The following is a 25,056-nucleotide window of genomic DNA, read 5'->3' as shown; positions in this document are numbered from 1 at the left end:
TATTCGTACCCCTTCCCTGTTCCACACCAGACACAACACATTGCTGTAACACATCGCAGTCTGGCCATAGAGGCCAGACATAGTGGTCATGTGTGCGTGTGTGTGTGTGTGTGTGTGTGTGTGTGTGTGTGTGTTCCTTTCTTTTCTGAACAAGGCATGTCCAAAAGCTAAGTGTGTAATCAATCATCTTTTCGTTGCAGCTGTCTGCGACTCAACATGTCATCTTTGCAGTGAGTAGCAGTTTATACTTTCCATAATTGTCAATTTTGGAGTTCTTTGTTTCCAAACCCTGAATTCCGAGTCAGGTGAGTGCTTGAATAATGCACACTTTGTTTTCTACAAATTCCTCAGTATTTCCATGCCAGGGGTTCTTTACTTGAAACAGCATTTAGGTCAGATCAGACCCACCATCTAATTACAGGTGAATTAGAAGTTAAAGTGAAAGTAGTTATTTTTTCAATGTATAAATTAATTTTTAGCTCTTTTCATCTTTTTTTATCTCAGTTATGTTCTAGTAAGTGCTGCATAAGCAACATCTTGGATCTAATACATTGTGTACTCTCAGACAACACAAGCAAACCTACTCTGCCCAGGAAACTGGAGCACTTATGAAAATTTGTAAGCATGAATAAAAGCCTACATAATCCATCCCCATCTCAGAAACTCAAATAACTGGTTTTGACGTAATTCATTCTTTTCCACATCATAGTTTGCTTACGTTATCTTTGTTTTGCACTATCTTAAAAATATCTTTATGCAAAAATTATGGTGACCCTGCAATGAGTAAATTCTTTCTGCATTCCAGCAGGTTCATTTGTTGTAAGCAAGAACTACTCAAGGTCACACCAAAGTTCTTGGGAAGCATTCTTTTATTATTGCTTCATTTTACTTCTAACCACCCAGTGCCAAGCGAAGGAATTAAATTCACTACTTAATAGAAAAACCATGAGCTGCACAAATTATACAAAATAACAGATTTGGCAAAAGAGGTTACACATTACTGAGCCTCTATTTAACACTCATTCATCTCATGGCACATACTCATCTTCTGTTGTCTTTCTTTTTTCTTTATTCTTATATGTAGGTATCAGTGCTGCCATTATGTCCTAGGCAAGAAAATCATGATCATAATCCTGATCCAAACATAAGGTTCCAAAATTTAATAATGAAAAAGTTTGAAATTGAAGTTTGTTGTAAGTCACCTAGTGCTCTCATTATGAAACACTGGGTGAATACAGTATGGGTAATTAGTGTTCCATTTTAAGCAAAGGCAAGGTCGTCATGCCTCTCAGTGTTTGATGTCATATTTCCTGAACCATGCGCCATACAATGCTACATAAGGGGCACTCAAACAAAGATGAGACACATTGAAAGCAATAAATAAACTGTTTATTATTTCAAAAGTAGCCAGCATAACTGTTAACGCACGTTATCCACTGTGAGACAAAATGGTCCACGCTTTCATGGAAATGTGTTTTCAGTTGCCTATGGAACCATGGTTGTGCCCAGGCATGCACCTCTTCATCCAAAGCAAATCGACAGGCACGAATATCTTTCTTCAGGACCAAAGTTGTTTCAACTACATTGTAGAAATTTCACTGGGACCATACAGTCTCGATCTTCCCCCATGCGATTTCCATATTTTTGGAGTCCTGAAGAAAGACATTCATAGCCATCGACTTGCTTCGGATGAAGAGGTGTATGCCTGCGTACAATCATGGTTCTGTAGGCAACTGCAAATGTTTTTGCATCAAGGCATTCACCACCTTGTTTCACAATGTTATTAACAGATATGGTGATTACTTTTGAAACAATAAAGAGTTTACTTACTTTCTCTCCATCTGTCCCACTTTCATTTGCTGCCCCTTATAATTTTGCAGGCACATTTTGTGATATACCGAGTGATCAAAAAGTCAATATAAATTTGAAAACTTAATAAACCACGGAATAATGTAGATAGAGAGGTAAAAAATTGACACACATGCTTGGAATAACATGTTTTTTTTTAAAAAAAAGCAAAGTATTGCTAGACGGGTGAAAGATCTCTTGCGCGCGTCATTTGGTGATGATCGCATGCTCAGCCGTCACTTTCGTCATGATTGGCCTCCCAGGTCCCCAGACCTCAGTCTATGCGATTATTGGCTTTGCGGTTACCGGAAGTCGTAAGTGTATCGTGATCGACCATCATCTCTAGGGATGCTGAAAGACAACATCCGATGCCAATGCCTCACCATAACTCCGGACATGCTTTACAGTGCTGTTCACAAAATTATTCCTCGACTACAGCTATCGTTGATGAATGATGGTGGAGATATTGAGCATTTCCTGTAAAGAACATCATCTTTGCTTTGTGTTACTTTGTTATGCTAATTATTGCTATTCTGATCAGATGAAGCGCCATCTGTCGGACATTTTTTGAACTTTTATATTTTTTGGTTCTAATAAAACCCCATGTCATTCCAAGCATGTGTGTCAATTTGTACCTCTCTATCTCCATTATTCCGTGATTTATTCAGTTTTCTAATTTATACTGACTTTTTGATCACCCAGTATGTAGATACTGTCTGTAAACAGTGTCGCAAATAGAGTCAGTGATAAAAAGTTTCATACAGGTTTGAAATTGTGTGTCAATTCTGCTGGAAGTCACTTAGTGCTCTCATTCTCAAATACTGGTTGAATAAAGTCCAGGTATTCGCACACAGTCAGTTACACTGCCTCAAGACAAGCACACAGTTTCTGTGATGCTTGTCTTATTGTGTTAAGATATTAACATAACACTACACAGGGTGCTTGAGGAGGGAAGGTCACACAGTGATACTATAAGTAATTCTGAACAAAAAAATGTTATATGAACATAGGTCCACAACTGCTTCGTTAAGGAGGTATAGGAATTGAAAGGAACTTTAATTCTGAAAAACTTATACGCAATACAACTGGACTGTAACATGATTTTCTTGAAAACAACATTACAGGGAAGTAAAGTTATGTTACCCATTTTTACATAATGTTTATTTACTTTGCATTTAGTACATAATGCATTACAACATGCATGTTACATGTATTCAGTAGAAAAAGATGTGCCACGTCTTTTACAAACGACTTAAACACTTATCGTATTGATGTTGTATAGTTCACAGAGTAGGTTTGAATATCCCACCACGAACGTCAATGCACTTTTGCACTCTAGCGATAACATATTGTGTTGCTTGTTCAATTGCCTGTGGTTGGTTCCTAAGCAATTCAGCAGTGTCCATGATGTGACGAAGCAGTTCATCTCGTGTATTTATCTTCACTTTGTGCATCTCTGATTTCATCTAACCCCATAAACAGAAATCTAAAGGTGTAAGGTCAGCAATGAGGGTAGGTGCAGTTGAGATGGTCCGTCACATGTAAGGTAACATGTGGGGGGGCACCGTCATGTTGAAACTACATTCCAGTTCAATTGGCTAAAGGAACGTCTTCCAATAGTTAAACAAATGAATTTTCCAGAAAATGCAGGTACCTCTCTCCCGTCAATCGCTGATTGATAATAAATGGACCTATCAAAAGGTTACCGATCATGCCGCACCAAACATTTATGGCAAAATGAACTTGGAAATTTCTATCCACTGAAGTGTGTGTATTTTCCTGTGACCATCGATGATTATTGCATGTGTTGTTTATTTCACGGCATGAAGACTGGGCTTCATAGTGAATAGTATGTATGGAAACAAGGGACTATTCTCAATTACCCAGTGACAGAACTGAAGTCATTGAGCATTGTTGTCAACATGGAGATTTTGGACACGCTGTATGTGAAATGGCTACAGGTTTTCCGCATGTAATGTTTCCCATACACGTGTCTGTGGGACATTCATACGCAGGGACATTCTTCGTATGCCCGTATTGGGACTTCGCTCAACATTTGCGATAATTTCTTCCTGTTCTTGCAAAGTCTGTTGACGTGCACGCTCGGACGAAAAATATCTACTTAGAAGAGAGCCTGTTGCACGCAAAGTGATAAACCCTTTGGTAAACACCCTGCGATCAGGTAATCGTCTAGTCAGAAAGCGCCTCCGGTATTATTCTCTTGCAGCGGTAGCACTACCGTCACAGAAGTCATAAACATACACCTTATCTGCATATTCCTTACTACTGTAGATGTGTGGCATTGTTAGCAGAGCTTGTACGAACTCAGTTAACACCATACACTACACAGCGAACCAATCCGTCGACAGTACACGACACAATGTGGCTTACACGGCACAACTACGCAAACAACGAGTGATTGTACTACGTATGTCACATGACCATAATACGTGGTAGGTTGCATAGCGTAAACATGGCATATACCCGTGCATTGTTTGCAAGAAAATCACGTTACAATCCAGTTGTATTGTGTATACGTTCACGTTGAGTACATCAATTTTGCAGAATTAAAGTTCATTTCAATACCCCTACCTCCTTAATGAAGCATTTGCGAACCTGTGTTCATATAACATTTTTTTGTTCAGAATTATTTATACTATCACTGTTTAAAATATTGACCTTTCCTCCCCAAACATCCTGTATATTTTAATGAATAGGTTATGACAGTATTATAAATTTTTAAATTCAGCCAATAATTACTCAAAAGACAGAATAAAATTTTTGTTGCCCCCGAAAGCCATTAGATAGGACACCTTCAACTGTTACAGTCTTCCGGGTTCCTATAAAAATCACCTTGCATAGCAAGCATAAAATATCAAACAGATTCGTTGAATGTTTGGAGGTGAATTATTTTGTACAAAGTGATGGGCAATCAGGTTCTAATCTATTCCCTAATTTTATACGTGTTTCTCCTCATTTAAAGTTACATGTGCAGGATATCTCCGCTGTAAAAAATACACAGGGGTTAGACAAAAATATGGAAACACTGCAAGAAATGCGTGTCTTGATCATAAATTTAGATGCTAGCCAAGTGTGCATGTGCCCCTGCAATATTTGACCACGAATGGCACCTGCGCAATGTCCTCAATACATTGCAAGTGTCAGTAGTGATTAGAACAATGTTCAGTTTAGTTGTGAGTGCATTATGTCTGAGCTAAGTGGTTTCAAACTTGGGCAAATTGTATGTGCTTGTATAGTGGGAGTCGAAGTGTTTGGTGTTTCAACAGGCACTGTATCGAAGATTTATACTGTGTACAGCGAAAATGGAAAAACATCATCCACTAAGTCACAGCACAAACCAAAGTGTGTGCTGAGTGACTGTGACAGTCAATGGAGACAAGAGAGAGAGAGAGAGAGAGAGAGAGAGAGAGAGAGAGAGATGCAAAAGTCACTGCAGAACTGAATATCACACTCCCAAACCCTGTCACCACCAAAACAACACAAAGGGAGCTCCATAAGCAGGGACCTGCAGGGCAAGCTGGAATTCCAGAGCCACTCATCAGTGATGCAAATGCCCCTAAAAGGAATACATGTTGCTGAGGGCATAAGAACCTGGATTCTCGAGCAATGGAAGAAATTCACTTGGTTGGATTAACCTTTTTCACACCATTTCGAATTTTACATCCCGAAAGCGAAACATAGGAGGGGTTGTGTGATGTTTTGGGCAGCCATATCGTGGTATTCCAAGGGCTCCACAGTTACCCTGCAAGGTCGCATTACTGCCAAGGATTGTGTGACCACTGCAGATGATCAGGTCTATCCCAAGGTACAACTTTTGTTCCCTATAGTGATGCAGCATTACATGATGACAGGGCCTCTGTTCACACAGCTCGCATCATCCAGTACTGGTTTTGTGAGCATAGTGATGAACTGTCACATCTCCCCTGGCCACCACAGTCACCAGATCTCAAAATTATTGAGCCTTTGTGGTCTACTTTGGAGAGAAGGGTGCATGATAACTACCCACCTTCATCATTGTTACCTGAACTCGCCACTATTTTGCAGGAAGAATGTTGTAACATTCACTGCAAAATCATAAAAGACCCATATTCACACATTCTGAGACAACTAGAAGATGTTTTGAATGCCAGCGGGCTTCCTACACCATATTAGGCATAGTAAAGTGTTGTGATCTTGGTTTTCTCTTTTTTCTGTCCAACCCCCGTGTGTTGCTCTTTTCTAATTGCAAGCAATAACTGATATAAGCTGGGAATGGTCAGAGCACACTACTCATTTCATTTATACATATCTTGTGCAAGTCAATGACGAGCACACCACAGAATGTGAAAACTGCAACATCAATAAATTAGGCAACTGACAATACATAACTGATTAGGACTGTAGAATTGTTCTGGCATCAAGACTTTAGTTTGATGTGAAACCCTCACATGCTACATTCGGACCCTTTACCACAAGAACAGCAGGACTTTTTTGATACCTAAACCACACAGCAGCTTCTTATGGGTGTCACATATGTCAATCATCTCGTTCTCACATTCTAACACTCGAGACTGTTTTTTTCACTCACAGGTTCCTCTTTCTTATTTGACCAGCTGCTGATTAGAGGTGCATATTTTTGTGCATGTTCACTTATTAGTTCTTCACTAAGAAGATGCAGAAATTCATTATGACTGACAACTTTCCCTCTAGGAGCTCTATAAAGAATGCACACATTTATTCCAGCAAAAATTCAAAAAAATTGTAGAATGCTTGTACTAACCACCTCCACAAAGTTGATTTCACAGAACATTTTCTTGTCACCTTTTCTGGTCTATATACACCCTGTGTTTCATTTTATTATTAATATCCTACACTTTCTATACTTGAATGAAGGGCAGAGAGAACAAGAACATTTTTATTTTATTTTTCTTGCCTTGATAAACGGAAACAGTTGCGTCTCAATGCTTCATCACAGTAGTCTCATACAGTGGTGCTTTTGACACACTGACATTGGCATCCTCTTCTCGAACCCACTCACTCTACCAACTAAGCTTACATTCTTATCAATAATTCGAACAGGTGCAAAGATGTGAAAAACTCTGTTATCACATTTTTTCTTCTTTCATGACAGCATATTTCAGGAATGGTTTCGTTCTGTGACTGACATTCATCCTTTCCCAGTTCTGGAAATCTGATCAACATATATTTAGTCCCTACATTGGTTGCTAAACAACATTTGATGCCAAAATTATCTGCCTTACTAGCCACATACCGTGTAAATCTTCACCAGCTGTTCATCGAACATTATGTTTTGTCCTCAACTGTATAGCAAGGAATTATTTGCAATGAAATGATTCCAAACTTCTGATACCAAAGACAACTTGTCTGTTTTGAGCCTTATTGAACTTTGTTTCCGGATATCAGAGAGCTAAAAATTCATAATGTCTTCAAATCTAACCCTTGACACTGCATCATTAAAGTACCTGTGACCAGAAAAATGCAAGTCACATGAATATATTTGCTGTTAAATATACCATACTGTATGTTAATAGTTCCTCACTGCACATTCTGTCAGCAATATTATGTATCTTGGATATGTACCTGTATCATGACAACTGGTCCATAAGACCAGAAATATGTTTTTCCAACGATGGCATGTCACTGTCAGGTCAGACTACCGAGCAATATGGCACAGTGTAGCACACTGGACTTGCATTCGGAAGGACCATGGTTCAAACCTGTGTCCCGTCGTCCTGATTTAGGCTTTCCATGATTACCCTAAATTGCTTCAGGCAAATGTTTGGATGGTTTCTTTGAAAGGGCATGGTCGACTTTCTTTCCCATCCTTCCCTAATCTGATAAGACCTATCACCTTGCTGTTTGGTCTCCTCTCCCCAATGCACCAACCAACAGGTCAGACTTATTTTAATATTTTAAATGCACCTGAGAATGGCTACAAGGCCGAAATCAAGATTTTGTGAAATAAAGGCACAATTAACAGTCAAATAGCTGAAATGTCTTTCAAAAATTTCTAAATGACTCTGGTCGCCCATAAACGGAAAATCATTAACACTAGGTATAAGGAGGCCCAATAACCAGCTCCGAAACTTTGGCATACATTGCAACACCATGTTACTGTCATGTGTAACGCAACTTAACATTTGCTAAACTCTTATGTGACATGTGTCTAGCGAAAAGTTAAGTGGTCAAAATGACAGCTGTCACAATTCTAGGTATACAATGAGAAATAAAGGCAATGATTATAGTTACAGGTCTGCAATTTCTACAGTGCAGTCACAACACTTCAAAGATTTACAACAAAAGGAAATGTCATTACAGACACAATATTTCAGATCAAGTTCTGCTTCCATGGCTCTAGTGTTAAACATCATGACATGGAACTGAAGAAGGCTGCATATGTTTATATGGACTCTCCCTCCATGATGTTTGTCTACAAGTCCCCAAACCAGCAACCATGGTCACTGAGTACAATAATGGATGAGATGCTGATCACTTCAACTGCAACATGCCTTGTCTAAGCCAAAATTACATATTATATGACAAACTATCTGCCAGATACCTATCACTCTGCCTCATTCAGGCACGCTCGTATGCTGATACAACACACACTGACATAGATGCTGCAAACTGGCAGTGTCTTTTGACATTCCACTTTCTTTTAGGACTTTCCACCAACTGAGTTCCCACCTCTGTAGATGAGGTTACTGTGTGGTGGGGCTCAACTTGAAGATAAACCCGTATGTACAATGGTGGTGGACGAGATTTTCACTGCAAGTACTTGGGCGGAAGGGGTGGAGTGGGTTTTTTATACAGTTCTTGATCACCAGTCTTTGCATCAACATCCTAGGTTACATTCCACACATATCTGCAGTGTCTCGTGAAACCTAGGCACATAACACTATGGATTGTCATCCAGCCATCCATCAATCCATTGGATGGGGATGTTAAGCTTGGTGGTCCCCTTATTGCTATTTGAGAGGAGTAGGCTAACGTGCTGGTACCACATTTCATCCTTAGTTAGTTAGTTATAGTTAATTACATGTCCCATAGATAATTTGAATGTTTCTTTCACTGAAATTATGTGGAATGAGTCAATTACAGGACATGTATACATGATTAGTGTTAATGTTAATGAACACATTAGTTCTACTCATGCAACTACACTTTTTTTGCTGGCTACCAGGTTTTAAGTAAAAAAGAGAAGGGTTATCCAGGAGAAATAATTTTAAATTAGATTTAAAACTTACTTTGCTACCTGTCAGACATCTCATGTTATGGGCAAATGATCAAAAAATTTTGTTGCTGCATATTGAACTCCTTTCTGAGCCACTGACAGCTTTAACAATGGGTAACAAAGGTCATTTTCCCTGTAGTGTTGTAAGTATGGACATCACTGTTCTTCTCAAATTGTGATGGATTATTTAGCAAATATATGTATTGTGATGGTGCAGTTAAAATGCCTAGCTCCTTCAAGAGGTACCTACTTACTACTTGCTTTTGTGCTATCAATTCTTTCTTTATAAGTGACAAGTTTCCGAGAAAATTATTCCATACGAATTATTAAGTGGAAATATGCTAAATATGTCAGGAATTTGACATGTTTCTTTCCAGTTGAAATTTTTGTCAATATGTACACCCAAAAATTTGGAGCATTCTACCCTATTTACTGACTCCTGCTCATGTGATACATCAATTGTTGGTATGACTATTTGTTGCACGTAACTGAAAGTAGTGTGTTTTTTCCTCTATCATCACACCCAACACAAACATAACACTGCACCACAAATGCATGCGTTACACTCACCTACATTCCACAAATACATATAAGACACAACTCTCTCATATCCACAAGGAAAGTGTCAATGGGCATAGAGGAAGCAACCCTTCAGAAAGATGGCTGAACCCTCCATGTGAAATATCCCAACCAACAATGCCATATGACATTGACATTTTTACCAACTGTGGTCAGTGTAACATTGCCCTTCCTGTTCACTCAAAGACTTGGACCTACATAAAAGTGATATATCATGTTGAAATTTTCACAAATGTTAGTGTGTATAAATGTATCTCCAAATCATTTTACCTTCTTTTAATCAAATCCATCACTTAATTTCCACAATAAATCTTGATTTGTTAGTACCTCTTGTTTCATGATGATCTTTCTGATGTTACCATCTGTTATATGTGTACTACATAAGTAAAGCAGTCATGAATCTCAAGGTTAATTTGGACCTCAAGTGCTTTATACGGAATTTTCATATCATATTGGATATGCTTTGTCATCTTTACATGTAAGAACTTTCTCATCTAGTATTCGTAAACTCCCAGTTTAATTTGAAATCTAAAGAACGGAATATCTGATACTAAAGTAATACCAAATTTTACAAATAATATTTTTACAAACATAAGCTATGTAAAATATGGGGATATGAACAAGGGTGGCATAAATGATTCGGTAGTATAAGCATATAAATTAATCAGGGTGGCAGGGGTGTCATTAATTTGCATGGCACTGCAGCTACATCACAAGAAAGCAAACTTCATCTACATAGCAACTCTCTTAAGATCTACATTATAGAACTATATTTCATGCAATACAGTTTCAAAGGAACGATGAAGAAGTTTGCACTGTCTTGCGAAATGTGGAAAAGTAACTGAGTAGTTCCCAGTGCCCATTCTGATAAATTACTTACTTGAACCTAATTCACTTGAGAAAACTATTAAATTGGGCAACAGAATTGCTGGTCATAACTTACCTATAGGATGCAAAATTTTAATATGTCCTCCAATATACACTCATCATTTCTAGACTGCTTTTGCTGTCAAATTCAGAATGTTCACCTCGGAGCAGCCACAAATTTACCAAACACCTGCTTGTAACAGTGAAAACACCACAGAACAAGAAACACTGATATAGCAAGTGAACTGAGCACAACTTCCTGTTTCTGGGGCAAACATATGAAACAAGAAAGTGTGGTACCAACTTGTACGGAATAAAACTGGAAATTTCATTCGTGAAGACAGTGCCATCTAATGGCATACTTACAATACATTTTGCTCTAAATAATTTTAACACATTTTAAAACTTAAGGGAAAAGGTGATAGCACTAAATACAGCTGCATACCACCAGGAAGAAAAACACTGCATATTCCAATTGATCTTTCCTCCCCAAAGAAGGAACTAATAGTCCCTAAAGCTATGGCAGTTTATTGAACTTTTATGTGTGTCTCCATCAGCAAGACTTAAGGTAAGTACTGGCCAGCAATACTAACAATTTCAGAAAACAGATTCTACCACTTACAGAACTGATTATTTGTAATTGTACTGCTAGCAGAGTAATTATAGTGATAGTGGAGAAAATTCTGATAAAGCTTTGGCATAATACATTTTGAAGTCTAGCACTCTTACCTTTTGCCAAAATTCCAAAACAAGGGTGACATACTCTACCCTCAGCATTGTCCATGTAATCTAAACTTGCCTTCAGACTGCAGCATTTTGAACACAGGACCTAAAAAATAAAGACATAATTAAAACATATTCAGGAAGTATTACATGATACAGTGTTTTAACACTATCACTCACTGGTGGTAAAACTTTCCCCAGTGTTAATTTCTTCTTCAGGGCTCTAGCTGGCAATGTTGCCTGACCTATCATCTCTAGAGAGTCAGGACAACTCAGTTTTGAGGCTACATAACAAAGCAAAATGGGTCATTCTGTGTTTACTTTGGAAGTCCATCACCAAAATGTTTTCATTAATTTAGCAAGCCTTTGGGAGTGGTTGCTAGTGGGCATCCATCAACCTACCAAATCGATAAAAATTTGACGTGTGTGTGATTGATTGTATTCCCAGACAGTACCACTGTGAATGCAGCTTTTTATTTAGAAGTGCTCAAAAGACTGAAAAGAGAGCTCACATGGTGTCAAAGCTACATTATGGACAAGTGGAAACTGCATCATGGCAATGTGCCAAGCCATTGCACCTTCATTGCCAATGAATTTTTCTGGCCAGGACCCACACCTCATTGCTTTCCAATTGTTGCTACAATCTAAACTGCCCCCCCCCCCCCCATGGTTTTCTTCTTTTTTCATTGAAAAGGAGGTTTGAAACATTGGGACACAATTGTGTACATTCAGGTTTGTGTTACATCGGCTCTAAAGGACATCCTGGATAGGGCCTGGAAACACCACCTTGAGAAGCATAGTAGTATGCTATTTCAAACATTTTTTATTAATTTTATGAATATGTACAGTAAATAATTTTTTATGAAATTTTTCACATTATTTATGTAACTCACCACATATTTGCTAAGGCATTTCAGGATTTTAAAATGCTTTCTGGTATCTGATTTTCAACTCATTGAGATGTGGCAATCAAGTCAATTTCTCATCAAATATTAAATCCAAAAGCCTAATTAACTTGCTGGAATTTAAAACGATACCTTTCATGCAAATTCAAGGCAAAATAAAGAGACAATGTAAATAACCAAAATCAGTGGAAACAGTTTCCATATGAAGAACATTTAAAGCCATATTATAAGAATAGTGAAGGCGTCCTCCTATTCCCCATCCATGATGCTGTCTGACAATATGGTGTTTCTAATTGCTACCATAGTCTTTCTCAATACTGAAAACAACTCTCACAAGATGTTGCAGTGGAAGACATCCTGTGCTTCCACCTCTTAGCAGAGTGAGTTTATCCTGTGTGGAATGATTTCTCCTAAAACAATACTGGGAGCAGCTAAGTAGTTTTCTATACATCATAACTCAGACGAGACAACTTAACCATTTGTTCAAGAGTCCCGCTCACTCAAACTGTTCAGGTGATGCTATGGCAACTGCTAGGGAATGTCCTGTTCTGTCCTGGTATTGCGAATGGTGTAAGATTACTTCCTTCCATGTGTCAGATAGTAGCCATTAGACCAAACTCCGTTAAAAGTAGCTAGGCAAGTTTCATTTGATCGCAAGCTGAGATATGCTATGCTGAATATTCTCTGTCCCATGTGAAGTACTCCACTGACATAGCCGACTCCAGATTTTACATTGTCAATGAATGGTATTACACCTGTGCATAGTTCAATATAAAATTCAGCTTCTTACTTGATGTGGCTTCATAACAGATGAGAAGGGCAACTTTGGCTGATTGTGGTGAAGATACGGGAGATGTGTTCTGCCATTGCCTGGATTATATCTTTTGAAATGGAGGTTACTACTGAATGTAGCAGTTAATTGTCCATTTGTCTTTTCCCAAAAATCCTTCTCTCAGTGATTGTCATCATTTCCTTCAGGAAATTGAAAGGTTTATAAGCATTACTATAACCTCATTTTGTTCTTCCTCAAAATCATTGTGGCTTTAGCCATACCTACCTGAAATGCAACTAAATTTTTCACACATGAATTGATTCTTAATTTTCACAGTTCACCCTAATGTTACTCAATGCTGATTGACAATCGGTCTTCCACCACAGAACAGGGTGTATAAAGTGTGAATGACATCTCCATGATAGAGAAATGATAGAGGGAGTACTTAAATGAAGTATGTGAAGACTTGACTGTCAATGTGTTTGTTATGGAGTAAGTAGATACAGCACACATGGACCCTGAACAGCACCCCCTGTAAAAGAAAGCCTGTCGACGTAGTGTGACGTCACAAGATGGCTACACACATGGTCCCTTCTTCAACAGTTTCACGGAACAGTGCTTGTGACTAGTCGTTCGGCAAGTTTTGCATCAGTTTACTATTATAGTGAATGGTGTTCCTGCGTTAGTGTACGTGATTTGGTTGTTTAGTTTCTGTGCACTAAATTGGTGATCTGTTTTTCTTGCCTGTGAAAATTCCATTGCCTGCAAAATGCCATATCATTGTTGTGTGCCGAATTGTAGAGGAAATTATGACGGTGGACCAAAAGTAACCGTGTTTAAATCATGTTTAAATTTCCGGAAGACGAAGCAACGAGGAAGAAATGGTTGTCAAGGACTCGCAGAGATAACTTCAACCCTTCTTCAAGTTCAAGAGTGAGTATTTGTTTTGTTTATTTCTTAAAAGAGGTTAACTGTGCTAACAAAGAATAGGCACTTATGCAGTAAGGAAGGTCAGCGACATTTTGACTAATATATCAGATCTTAACTGCATAAGTGTCAAAGAAAATAGTGTAACTCTTCAGGCTTTCCCAGCGATCTAATGACATCTTGGGTTGTCGGGTGTTCTGCCGGATATCAGCGTCGTACTTGCATGATATTTCGGTCACGTAGCTCGTAACCTTCATCAGGTGCAACCTGATGAAGGTTACGAGCTACGTGACCGAAATATCGTGCAAGTACGACGCTGATATCCGGCAGAACACCCAACAACCCAAGATGTCAAAGTAAATAATGTTTCGTTTTCTTGTCCTGGCAATTCTACAGTTTAGCTGGTTTAGGTTATATGAATTCTGTATCCTGCAAGTTCAACCAGTATAGCCTAAGCACAGTCATACTTAAGTAGTTAAATATCTCAGTATATCTTTATACTTACTGTTTTTGCTGTTTGTTGTTAGGAATAAAACTCTGTTTATAATTAAGTACATGCACTTAAGATACAGACGACTTTCATTGTATTCTGGTTCTAGTATTTAGTTCTGTTTCTTTTTGCTGTAAAAGTCTTTAGGAAGTTGCCTGTTCGAAAACAAGGAATGTGGTGTACCCAGAAATTGAAAATGAAGTAAAAACAGTGTCTCAGTCGCTTGTTTTTAATAAATTATTGGTGGGAATTTGAAGCCAATGCAAGGAGTGATACTATTAGGGAATATAGTACGCTTTCGACTTTACAGTGAACCATAGACAGGAAAAATGAATGAGTACATGAATGGATTAACATGCCATCACAAAATGCAAAGGGAGAAACTGTGAAAACATGTAAAAAATAAAAAAAAATACCTGTGGATTTTACAAGTTCATACTTTCTGGGTCTGGAATTTCAGATACATGCCAGTGGCCTACACAGCTGTCTTATAGAAACACAGCTAAAGTACTTGAAAGCAATTGTATGCAACGTTTAGCCTAATAGGTAGCACATAACTGGCAATGTATCAGTTCATCATATTGTCAGTTTTTATGAAAGTTATGAACTGATATATTGATTAGGAAATAGCAGCTAAAATACAAAAGCAAAACAGTGTCTATCTGATAAAAAGCACTACCTTTAAGTATTTCATAGTTCTAAAGGTTACACAGTGTGACAATTACTTTGTATTATTCTGTTACTGTTTCACAGTTGCTTCTATGGATTACACCTGTGTGAGTTTGGTGTCGTCATGCTTTCTTGTGCCCGAGGGGTGTGTGTGTGTGTGTGTGTGTGTGTGTGTGTGTGTGTGTGTGTGTGTGTGTGTGTGTGGGGGGGGGGGGGGGGGGGGGCAATAGAGCAAGACATTAAGCAAAAATCCCACCCTTCTAGTGAATATATGAGCTTCAAGGCTAAATTATAAGAAAAATTATCACTGTTACTGAATTATGCTACAAACATCAGTCAATGTTTGTAATTATTGATGGGGCAAGTACTTTCTTCATTTCACCATCTCTTGAAGAGCTTGTTGCCATGACATGTGACTGTATGTGTTTTGATATTGTAGTGTTACTGTTTTATAGAGTTACTGTGCCATGGCCACATTTATCACTTGAGTATTCCTCTGCATTTTAGTTGGGAGTCTATTTGTATTTTAGAACTAGAAACTAACTTTATATACATAAATTGTTTTCACACTATTAATATTGTCATCACATTCATTTGTAGGCACCTTTTTCATTTTTTATTCATTTTTAATTACAGGTATGTCATGTTCACTTCCACAAGGATGATGTTATTTGGGAAACATAAATTGTCGACGAAAGGACTGGTCAGTTATTAAGAGCCCCCCTTCAAAAACCACGTTTGAGACCAGATGCAGTTCCATCACTACTCCCAAACTGTCCTTCCTACCTTTCAAAGGAAGAAGGCAGACGTGAAGGGCCACAGGAGAAAAAGCAAAGGCTTGAAAATGAGCAGTTAGCTGCAGTGTTACAATATAGTTTAGCGTCACAGAAGGACTATGAAAACACTTTCAGCTTCAGTTCTTTAGAAGAGTTGATGTTGCGTATGAAGAAAGTGGAATTGCCCAATGAAAACACAGTGATTTTGTGTGTTTTTTAAATATAATAAGAAAACCAGCACCATTAATCACACATTCTGTCTTTATAGATAGTAATTTAAATGTTTCGGTGTCTAAGAAAGATGTACAAATTAAGACATTAGGAGAAAGATCTTTTCCTGTCATTGTAACCAATATCCATGAAATTGTCAGTGTACTGCAGGAGTTTTCAGAGACAGATTGTGGGCACTCGAAAACTTCTATAGATAGTATTGTAGAGATAGTGAAAGACAGTCTAGGAGTGTGGAAAGACAGTTTACAGGAGAGTGAAAAGGAGATGGTAGACTTTAGATATGAACAAGTTAGTCTCATAAATGTCAAGCAATTTAATCATAGGTTTAGTTCTACATTTATGATATGTGTTGTTTGCTATTTTCAATTTCATCTCATGCTTATAATTTTTTACGTAGCACTTCATTAATGAAAATGCCACATCCAAGCACTCTGCGTAGGATCTGCAGCAAATTTAATGTGAATCCATCTCACGAAAGGCTTGGGGGAAGTTATTTCCTGTGCTATGCAAGACAGAAATTTGAATACTTGAACAGCGATGATGTCAATGTTGTTTTGATTGTAGATGAAATTCATCTAAATTCTTATTTGGAATATAAAGGAGGTAGTGTTTTGGGCATGTCATATAACTTGGAATGTGCTGCAAATTCAGCGTTTGCATTTATGTTGCAGAGTGTCAAGTCTGTGTACAGGGATGTTGTTCACATTTTACCGGTGAAAACCATTTCATCTAATGCATTATACAATGTGCTACTGGCCATAATAAATGGCCTTGAACTAATAGGCTATAGGGTTTTTTGTGTGGTAACTGACAACAACAAAATCAATAGCAAAACCATGTCCATGCTTTCTCTGGATAAAGCTGTTAATATAGTTTTTAAACATACATCTGATCCTAATCGCCCACTTTTCTTTGTAATTGATGCCATACACATTGTTAAATGCATAAGAAATGTGTGGCTGAAACAAAAAAAATGACGGTAAAGATATGTTTTATCCTCAGTTTCTATAATTCAATTCTTTTATCTTGGCGGTTCGCGCATTCCCGCCCAGACACGGAAGGTTGCTGCATTGCCAGTTGTACGTGCCAAGAGAAACAGCGCCATAGTACAGTTCGCAAACTTAACGTTTAGGGGGGAGCGCGTAGTTTATCAAGTAAAGCTACCACGGCCGCATTAACCCTTTCGCTGCTACAGAGACATGCTCCCCGCATTCCGAGATGTGCGCGATTTTGTCATCATTGCACTGCTCACCTGTGCAGACGCATGGTGTTTCGACTGCTTTGACACAGTTTATCATTCGATTTCACAAAAACTATTTGGCCCAAAAATTTGTTTTTTACACATCTTGTTGACTGATGTGTAAAAAACAAATTTTTTCGGCCAAATAGTTTTTGTGAAATCAAATGATAAACTGTGTCAAAGCAGTCGAAACACCATGCGTTTGCACAGGCGAGCAGTGCAATGATAACAAAATCGCGCACATCGCGGAATGCGGAGAGCACGTCTCTGTAAAACTGAAGTGATATCAGGTGTTCCCCAGGGAAGCGTCCTGGGACCTCTGCTGTTCCTGATCTATATAAATGATCTGGGTGACAATCTGAGCAGTTCTCATAGGTTGTTCGCAGATGATATTGTAATTTACCATCTAGTAAGGTCATCCGAAGACCAGTATCAGTTGCAAAGCGATTTAGAAAAAAATTGCTGTATGGTGTGGCAGGTGGCAGCTGATGCTAAATAATGAAAAGTGTGAGGTGATCCACATGAGTTCCAAAAGAAATCCGTTGGAATTCGATTACTCGATAAATAGTACAATTCTCAAGGCTGTCAATTCAACTAAGTACCTGGGTGTTAAAATTACAAACAACTTCAGTTGGAAAGACCACATAGATAATATTGCGGGGAAGGCGAGCCAAAGGTTGCGATTCATTGGCAGGACACTTAGAAGATGCAACAAGTCCACTAAAGAGACAGCTTACACTACACTCGTTCGTCCTCTGTTAGAATATTGCTGTGCGGTGTGGGATCCTTACCAGGTGGGATTGACGGAGGACATCAAAAGGGTGTAAAAAAGGGAAGCTCGTTTTGTATTATCATGTAGTAGGGGAGAGAGTGTGGCAGATATGATACGCAAATTAGGATGAAGTCATTACAGCAAAGACGTTTTTCGTCGCGGCGAGATCTATTTACGAAATTTCAGTCACCAACTTCCTCTTCCGAATGCGAAAATATTTTGTTGAGCCCAACCTACATAGGTAGGAATGATCATCAAAATAAAATAAGAGAAATCAGAGCTCAAACAGAAAGGTTTGGGTGTTCATTTTTCCCTCGCGCTGTTCGGGAGTGGAATGGTAGAGAGATAGTATGAGTGTGTTTCGACGAACCCTCTGCCAAGCACTTAAATGTGAATTGCAGAGTAGCCCTGTAGATGTAGATGTAGATGTAGATGTAGATACCTTCTTCCTCCCCCCCACATAAATGACTTAATTTTGTTTCGAAGTTCAGATACCTTCTTCCTCCCCCCCACATAAATGACTTAATTTTGTTTCGAAGTTCAACACAGTTATTGTGCAGCATTAGATGTAGTACATCATTGCACGAAATTTTGAAGAGTTTGCAGAGGTAAAAGTCCATAGCGTATCCTTTCCGTATGTTCGATTTTAGTTGCCACTAGAAATTTCAAAAAATTACATTCAAACGAATGAAATTCATGATGGAAGACACTTCGATATTGTTTTTAAACAAAGAAAATATTGAGCACTGAGTAAGTTTTGAACTCAGAACCTTTCACTTAGCAGCTGTACACTTTAACCACTACACCATCACTGCTTGTCATGCAATACAACTCACGGAGGACTTTAAAATATCAAGCAAAATACCGACAAACACTGTTGGTATGACTATGAATTACTCACGTTTCGTCGAAGTACAATAGGAAATAAACAATTACCGCTGTTCTTTATTGCGAAAAAGCGGTTAGTGATAATTAGGCTATCGCCTGAATTAGTAGTCTTATTGCTTGTTTGGTTTAATTAATTAATAGAATATGAAGCAACTGGTATACAGAATGCTTTTTTCAAACTTTCTACAAAAGAAAGTCTGCTATCAAGACACTGCTTTTGTTCAATTACTTTATTTATGACTGAACGTTTCTAAAACTGACGACACTCGTCCGTGCTCTGCACTGCACGCGAGCTCTGGCAACGTCGTTCTCTGTTCATTGGCTGACTGTGTTTTATGACGTCAGATGCGCAGAACGAACCTAAGCTCGGCCACCTTCATAAATGACACGCACTTTTGTTAGAAAAGAAGTGGAAGAAAATAAGTTTTCTGTAGCTTCTTTTAAAACACTGAAACAGATTTATGACATAGATTCCAGTTCTTTAGTAAAATATTGTCACACGTTGTCTCTCAAATCACTTTGCCCTACATCGTTAGAAAAACAGAGCATGAAACTAGGGCTGCATATATTCAATCGACATGTGTCAGAGGGCCTTGAGGTAGCTAGTGATAAATTTGATTTGAGACATGCACCATCAACAGCAGAATACATTTGAATAATAACAAAATGGTTTGATGTCATGAATGTGAAATCAGTGTTTAAAGGGAAACACAAACAGAATCCTTATATGGATCCGTTGACAACTGATAGCGTTTCTACGCAATTTTTGCTAGATTTTCTAGACTGGCTTGACGTGTGGAAAGCAAAGGGTCTGTCAAGTGGGTTTCTCACAAAAGAAACATTTTTTGCTATTCAGCATACAACACATGCCGTTGTAGAGATTGCTCGATACTGTACTGAAGAGCTAGGTATGAGCTATTTACTGACAGCCAACCTACAAACAGATGTGCTTGAGCGGCGTTTTGGAAAGTATAGACAGCTTGCAGGTTCCCAATACAATGTTTCAGTGACACAAGTCTATGAAACAGAAAAGAAGCTTCGAATTCAAAGTGTAATGCCTTTAGTTTTATGTTCTCCTTCCTATGGCAATATCACAGTAGGGGCCATAAAAAATTTTATGTTTTCTGAAGTTGAAGAAACAGACACATTACACATAGAAGTCAGTGTAACTGTAGATGATGTTCTTTCAGTAAAAGATATTGCAATGTCTTTAACTTTCATTGCAGGCTACTGTGCTCATGCAGTGATTAAGAAGCTGAAATGTGAGAGTTGCCTTAATGAAATTGTGATTGAAAAGGAGTTGCCAATAAACGAACATTTTAGTTTGATACAGAGACTTGATCATGGAGGACTAAAATACCCATCAGACACTATTTTAAATATAATTGTCTACACTTATATTGTCGTCAGCGAACTTCTCAAAGAACATGAAAGAGATTTTCTTGCCTGTATGAATCAACGTGCTATTGCCTGTGCAGTAGCACTTGCTACTCTTCAAGAAAATGGCTTTTTATTATTTGATGGGGTATGCTGCAGTGGACATTCATCCCAGGCAATAATGAAAAGTGTTGTTTGGGTTGGTGTCAACATATTTTTAAACAACTACTTTAAAAAGGTTAATGGAAAAAAATTTCAAAAAACACTCAGCAAAAACTGCAAACTCTTACAACATAATTTTGAAATCTTCACCTTACATTCTTTTTAAATCATTAATACAAAACCTGTCATCAGTAATATTGGCACATCAACAAACGCCTCTTAAGCTAAACTAATTAGGTTAATCTGAAACTAGTCAAACTTACCAAATTGCAACTTATGGCTGAAAGTTTATATAAATATTTTAATATACAGCTGCTAACAGCTATCAACACTAATGGCCTAACTTGAAATTTTTATCAAAGAAATTAATCTTTAATATAAAGAATCTTACACTAATTCTTTCTCAGTTGAAGTTGGGTGGTGAATGATACATACAGGAGGGAGGGGAGGGGGTGTGGCAGGCAGAGGGGACCAATAGTAATCTTTTTATAGTATGTGAAACCTAAAAATCAATTCGCTTGCTTTTCCGAGTATGACAAACCACTTCTTTGCTGCATGCCTTATTCATAGTATTTCTAATTTGTGTAATAACGTTATGTGGCCCAACATGGCACATGCCTTTGACAAAGACAAGACAATGCCATTTTGATCACCTTCCTTTATTATTTTGAGAAAAACTTACACAAACTGTGCTATAGCAGACTTCACTTCTTTTGAAAACAAGGTTAGTTTGTTTTGGTGATAAATATAGTTCCCATTCTTCTATAAATGGAAGACAAGAGCAAAATTGCTCTATAGTTTTCTACATTCTCTGCAACACTTTTCTTTGTAAACTGAAGTTATTACTTTAGCTTGTGATATATGTGAGAAGCTTACACAGGATAGAGTAGCATGGAGAGCTGCATCAAACCAGTCTCAGGACTGAAGACCACAACAACAACATATGTGAGAAATCTGCCAATTTGTAATGATTCATTAATTGTTACTGTTGAAAAAGCTACTACACTATTTATGCATTCTTTAGGTAGACAAACTTCAATTTCACGTAGTGTTTGAGGTGTTCCTCTGTCTTCAACTAATGTCATTGTTATGAGTGCAGATGTGCATGCTGTGACAATTGCCTCTCTTTTTCTGAGTTTACTACTTTCTCTGCAGCTGTTATAACTGTTGTTCTCTCAACATTTTCTTATGTAGATCATATTTGTATATATTTTACTACCATTACAAATGGAGAAGCTGGTAGGGGAGGGCTTTGCAGTACTTTCATGGCCTTCTTTGTGTATAATGATTGGCAGGTCTCCTCATCTAATAGTAATGTAATTGCGGAACAGTTCTCACTTCTGTTACAAGCACTATTGAGTGCCACTAATCCTCAGGTTGATTAATGACTGAGCTCTTTAAATAGATGCTTGCTCTGTGCCGTAAAGTGCCTTCTTGTTAGCTCATCTTCACTGAGGAGGAAAATATTTGAGGTGGACTCTCAGGTACGCCCTCCTGTTGGCTTTTTGACTATATTTGTTTATAAAAGAATATTCAAAAAGCTTAAGCCTATCACAATTGCTTTTCACTCACCTAATCCAATTAATGTGTCCAGATCCAACTTGTGCATTACTGATCATATTCCAACACCACTTGACACATTTTTGCACATAACATGCACTTACATATGGTAATTACTTGCAATTTACAGGGTGACCTAATATAATGTCTATATGCATCACCATTTTTCTACTACAGTGCTTTCATATGCATTCTTCCTACACAAAACTTTATGATGCAGTATTTTATTTGCATCCTTTTAGTGTCCCAGTTACTTAAAGACCTTCCATTTCTACCCTGGAGATTATAAAATAGCAATTTAATAATTAATGTTGTACAAAATTTATCATTATCATTCCTAAAATTATGAAACTTAAGTCTCAATAATGTGCTTATTGTTAATGTTTGGACTTGGTGTCCATAAGTCTTACTTATTTTGTACCTACATAGTATTCATGCTGTACATCTATAATATTCTATTGTGAACCACTATAATCTAAAATTTTTCTCATTCCATGTGTTAGTGATTATTGACAAGAGTGTATGGAAGATGAATAAAAGAAATAAATAAATTCATTCATGCACAGATTTTTTTTTTTTATTTCATTTGCATTCATTCGTATCAGCATGGTCAGTAGATGAAACTTGTGTTCTACTTCTAAACAATTAAACTGTTTCAAATAGTTTACCAGTATATATACTTTGGAATGATGATCTGTTAAAGTATTGCAACTAAATAAAGCTGAACCACCACCCCCACCCCTTTCCCCCAACTTATGGAAGGATGAAGTATCTAAGCCACTCGTGAGTGCAGCCCAAATGTGATGCCAAATGAAGGTAAGTGTTCATTTTTCACAATTATTTCATCACAGGTCACATCACTTCATAAAACTTCTCAACAGATGAAATGAAAATTTATTTCGTAGTCGAAATTTATTTATGTGTAATTCATGCAAACAGTTTGTTTCAAAAGTATATATTTCTTAGTACAGAAACATTCTTTCTTCAAAGGTTTTCAGTTTAGAGCAGCGAAATTCTAACCTGGTAATCTGTATTTTGAGACGTCATGTAATTTCAATACATAATTGAAAATTTAGTTAACTTACAGAGAATGAATTCATTGAAATTTGTATTGGCATACCAAAACTTTCTGGCAATACCATTACATACTCATCTTGGGTCAGTGAGATTTTCTTAATGGAAAGAGAGTTTCTTAGGGAAAGGTGCACAAACTGAGAAGAGATATCATATCATTCATTAGAACTGCATTTCACTTAAAAACTATTAACAGGAGAAATTTCTTTAAATTTAAAAAAGCATGAATACAAGGTTGCTGAAATGGTGGACTAAAACATATGTAGAACATGTCTTTCATGGTAGTGTTAGTTTTTGAAATGACTCGTACAACTGCTTATTACCAGTGCCTCTCTATAGGGGGTGCTGTTATAATTGGAACACGATTTGCCCAATTTTCGCGTTTCTTTTTTTAATTCGCAGGTATATCATCCAATCAGGTTTTAAAATGGATTTTGCTACATAAGGAATAAACAGTGGCAATAATAGTGTCCGTAAAATGTTAGCTGCCAGTGTGCTACTTTGCAAAATGCTGTCCACATTATTAGACCTGCGTCAAAGTGATGCAATATTTAACTTAAAAAACAAAACAAAACCCCTAACAGAAAGTCCGCGAGAGCATACGAGAATCTTTTGCGGGTGGCTTTCAATCAAAATTTTTGTCATTAAAAATCGTCTTACACAGGAACTACAAAACGGAAGAATGGTGAATGGTGGTCAGCCATAAAAGATAAATATATACCATTGCAGATGTTTAGACTGGCCTTTTCGAAATTTACAATTTATACTACAGCACTTACAGTTTAGGAATGGTATTTGAAAAGAGCACTCTGGCGGCAAACACTTGTACTTTGTATAGCTGACGATCTTTGAACGGCTAACCAGACTGTCATCAAACAAGTTGTGACAATCCCCATTAAAGCAACTTTAAAATAAACTACAATGAAATGGGTCCATTCATTTGGGAGTTTTGATGCCTCAGATAGTGAAAGTTATTACAGCCACTTTTTACGTCGGGGCTAAAAGGTATGCAGAAATAAGTTACAGACAAAAGAAGTGGGTCATTTAAGAAAGGAAATCTTGTAATTCATGAGAGAGGTATGTCAGATTTCTTTACAAATTTTCCTCGTGCGGTACCCTTAACAGTCTATTGCTGTGGCCAAACGAACTGCGAGCACCGGCACCAGACTATGCGCGTGACGTCACTGAGCAGGCGCCCAGGCTTTCCTCTATAGGGGGTGCTGCCCTGAACCAATAAGTGAGACAACTTGTTAAGGGTTATTAGTGAGGACTATTAAAGCTTGCAATCCTCAACATGGTGGGATCTAAGAACTTGAGTGTAGACATAATCAAAGAGGTTTTGCCAGTGCTAGGATGTTTAGGTCCTCTATGAGCGTTCTGTAACCATTCATTTTCCAATGATATATGAGTGCCATTATTCACATAGGTTTCTCCTTCTGCATAGTTGGCTTGCTGACAGGCAAACAGGTTAGGAAAACACATGGTTTTGATACAGTACTAGTGCCTACATCTAGACTACCACCACCTATGTAAGACCTTTTTGAAGTTTCCTGATCACATGGCTTTCACGGTTCTTTCTTTGCTATGTCTCTGGCTGCTGCCTTTCTGTTTTGCATTGAGGGGAGTAGAGCTGTAGCTGGGGAGAGACACTATTTTCAGTAAGTGGCAGATCTCTTTAGTTGACTAAATCAAATTAGAATTGACTATGGATTCCTTTTTCTTAATTTTTTAAATGCAACTCTACATGTGCATTTTCACAATGAGACACTGGTAACAGCATTACAGGTTTGGGTTGGACATACTCTTCAATAGTTGGTTTAATGAATGTGAATGCAAACGATAAACCAAAGCTACGTGGCTGCATTGACTTGAAGATCTTCATTTCAGCATCTCACATGTGTTCTGTTGGTTTCATTTCTTGGATTTTCTTCTCTTCACTGA

General features: G+C 37.7%; 1 protein-coding gene across 1 annotated transcript in view; it reads right to left on the bottom strand.

Annotated features, from left to right (window-relative positions):
* Window positions 1-25,056, bottom strand: part of LOC124721730 (zinc finger FYVE domain-containing protein 9) — a 377,978-nt gene that overhangs the window by 221,669 nt on the left and 131,253 nt on the right. The window contains exon 5 of the mRNA XM_047246829.1: window positions 11,279-11,378. Within this exon, the coding sequence (XP_047102785.1) occupies window positions 11,279-11,378 (100 nt within the window). The remainder of the gene's footprint in view (window positions 1-11,278; window positions 11,379-25,056) is intronic.

This window comes from Schistocerca piceifrons, chromosome X, assembly GCF_021461385.2.
Source record: "Schistocerca piceifrons isolate TAMUIC-IGC-003096 chromosome X, iqSchPice1.1, whole genome shotgun sequence".
In the NCBI taxonomy this organism is placed as follows: Eukaryota; Metazoa; Arthropoda; class Insecta; order Orthoptera; family Acrididae; genus Schistocerca; species Schistocerca piceifrons.
Note: the sequence above shows the minus strand (reverse complement) of the source record. Positions and strands in the feature narration are given on the sequence as shown.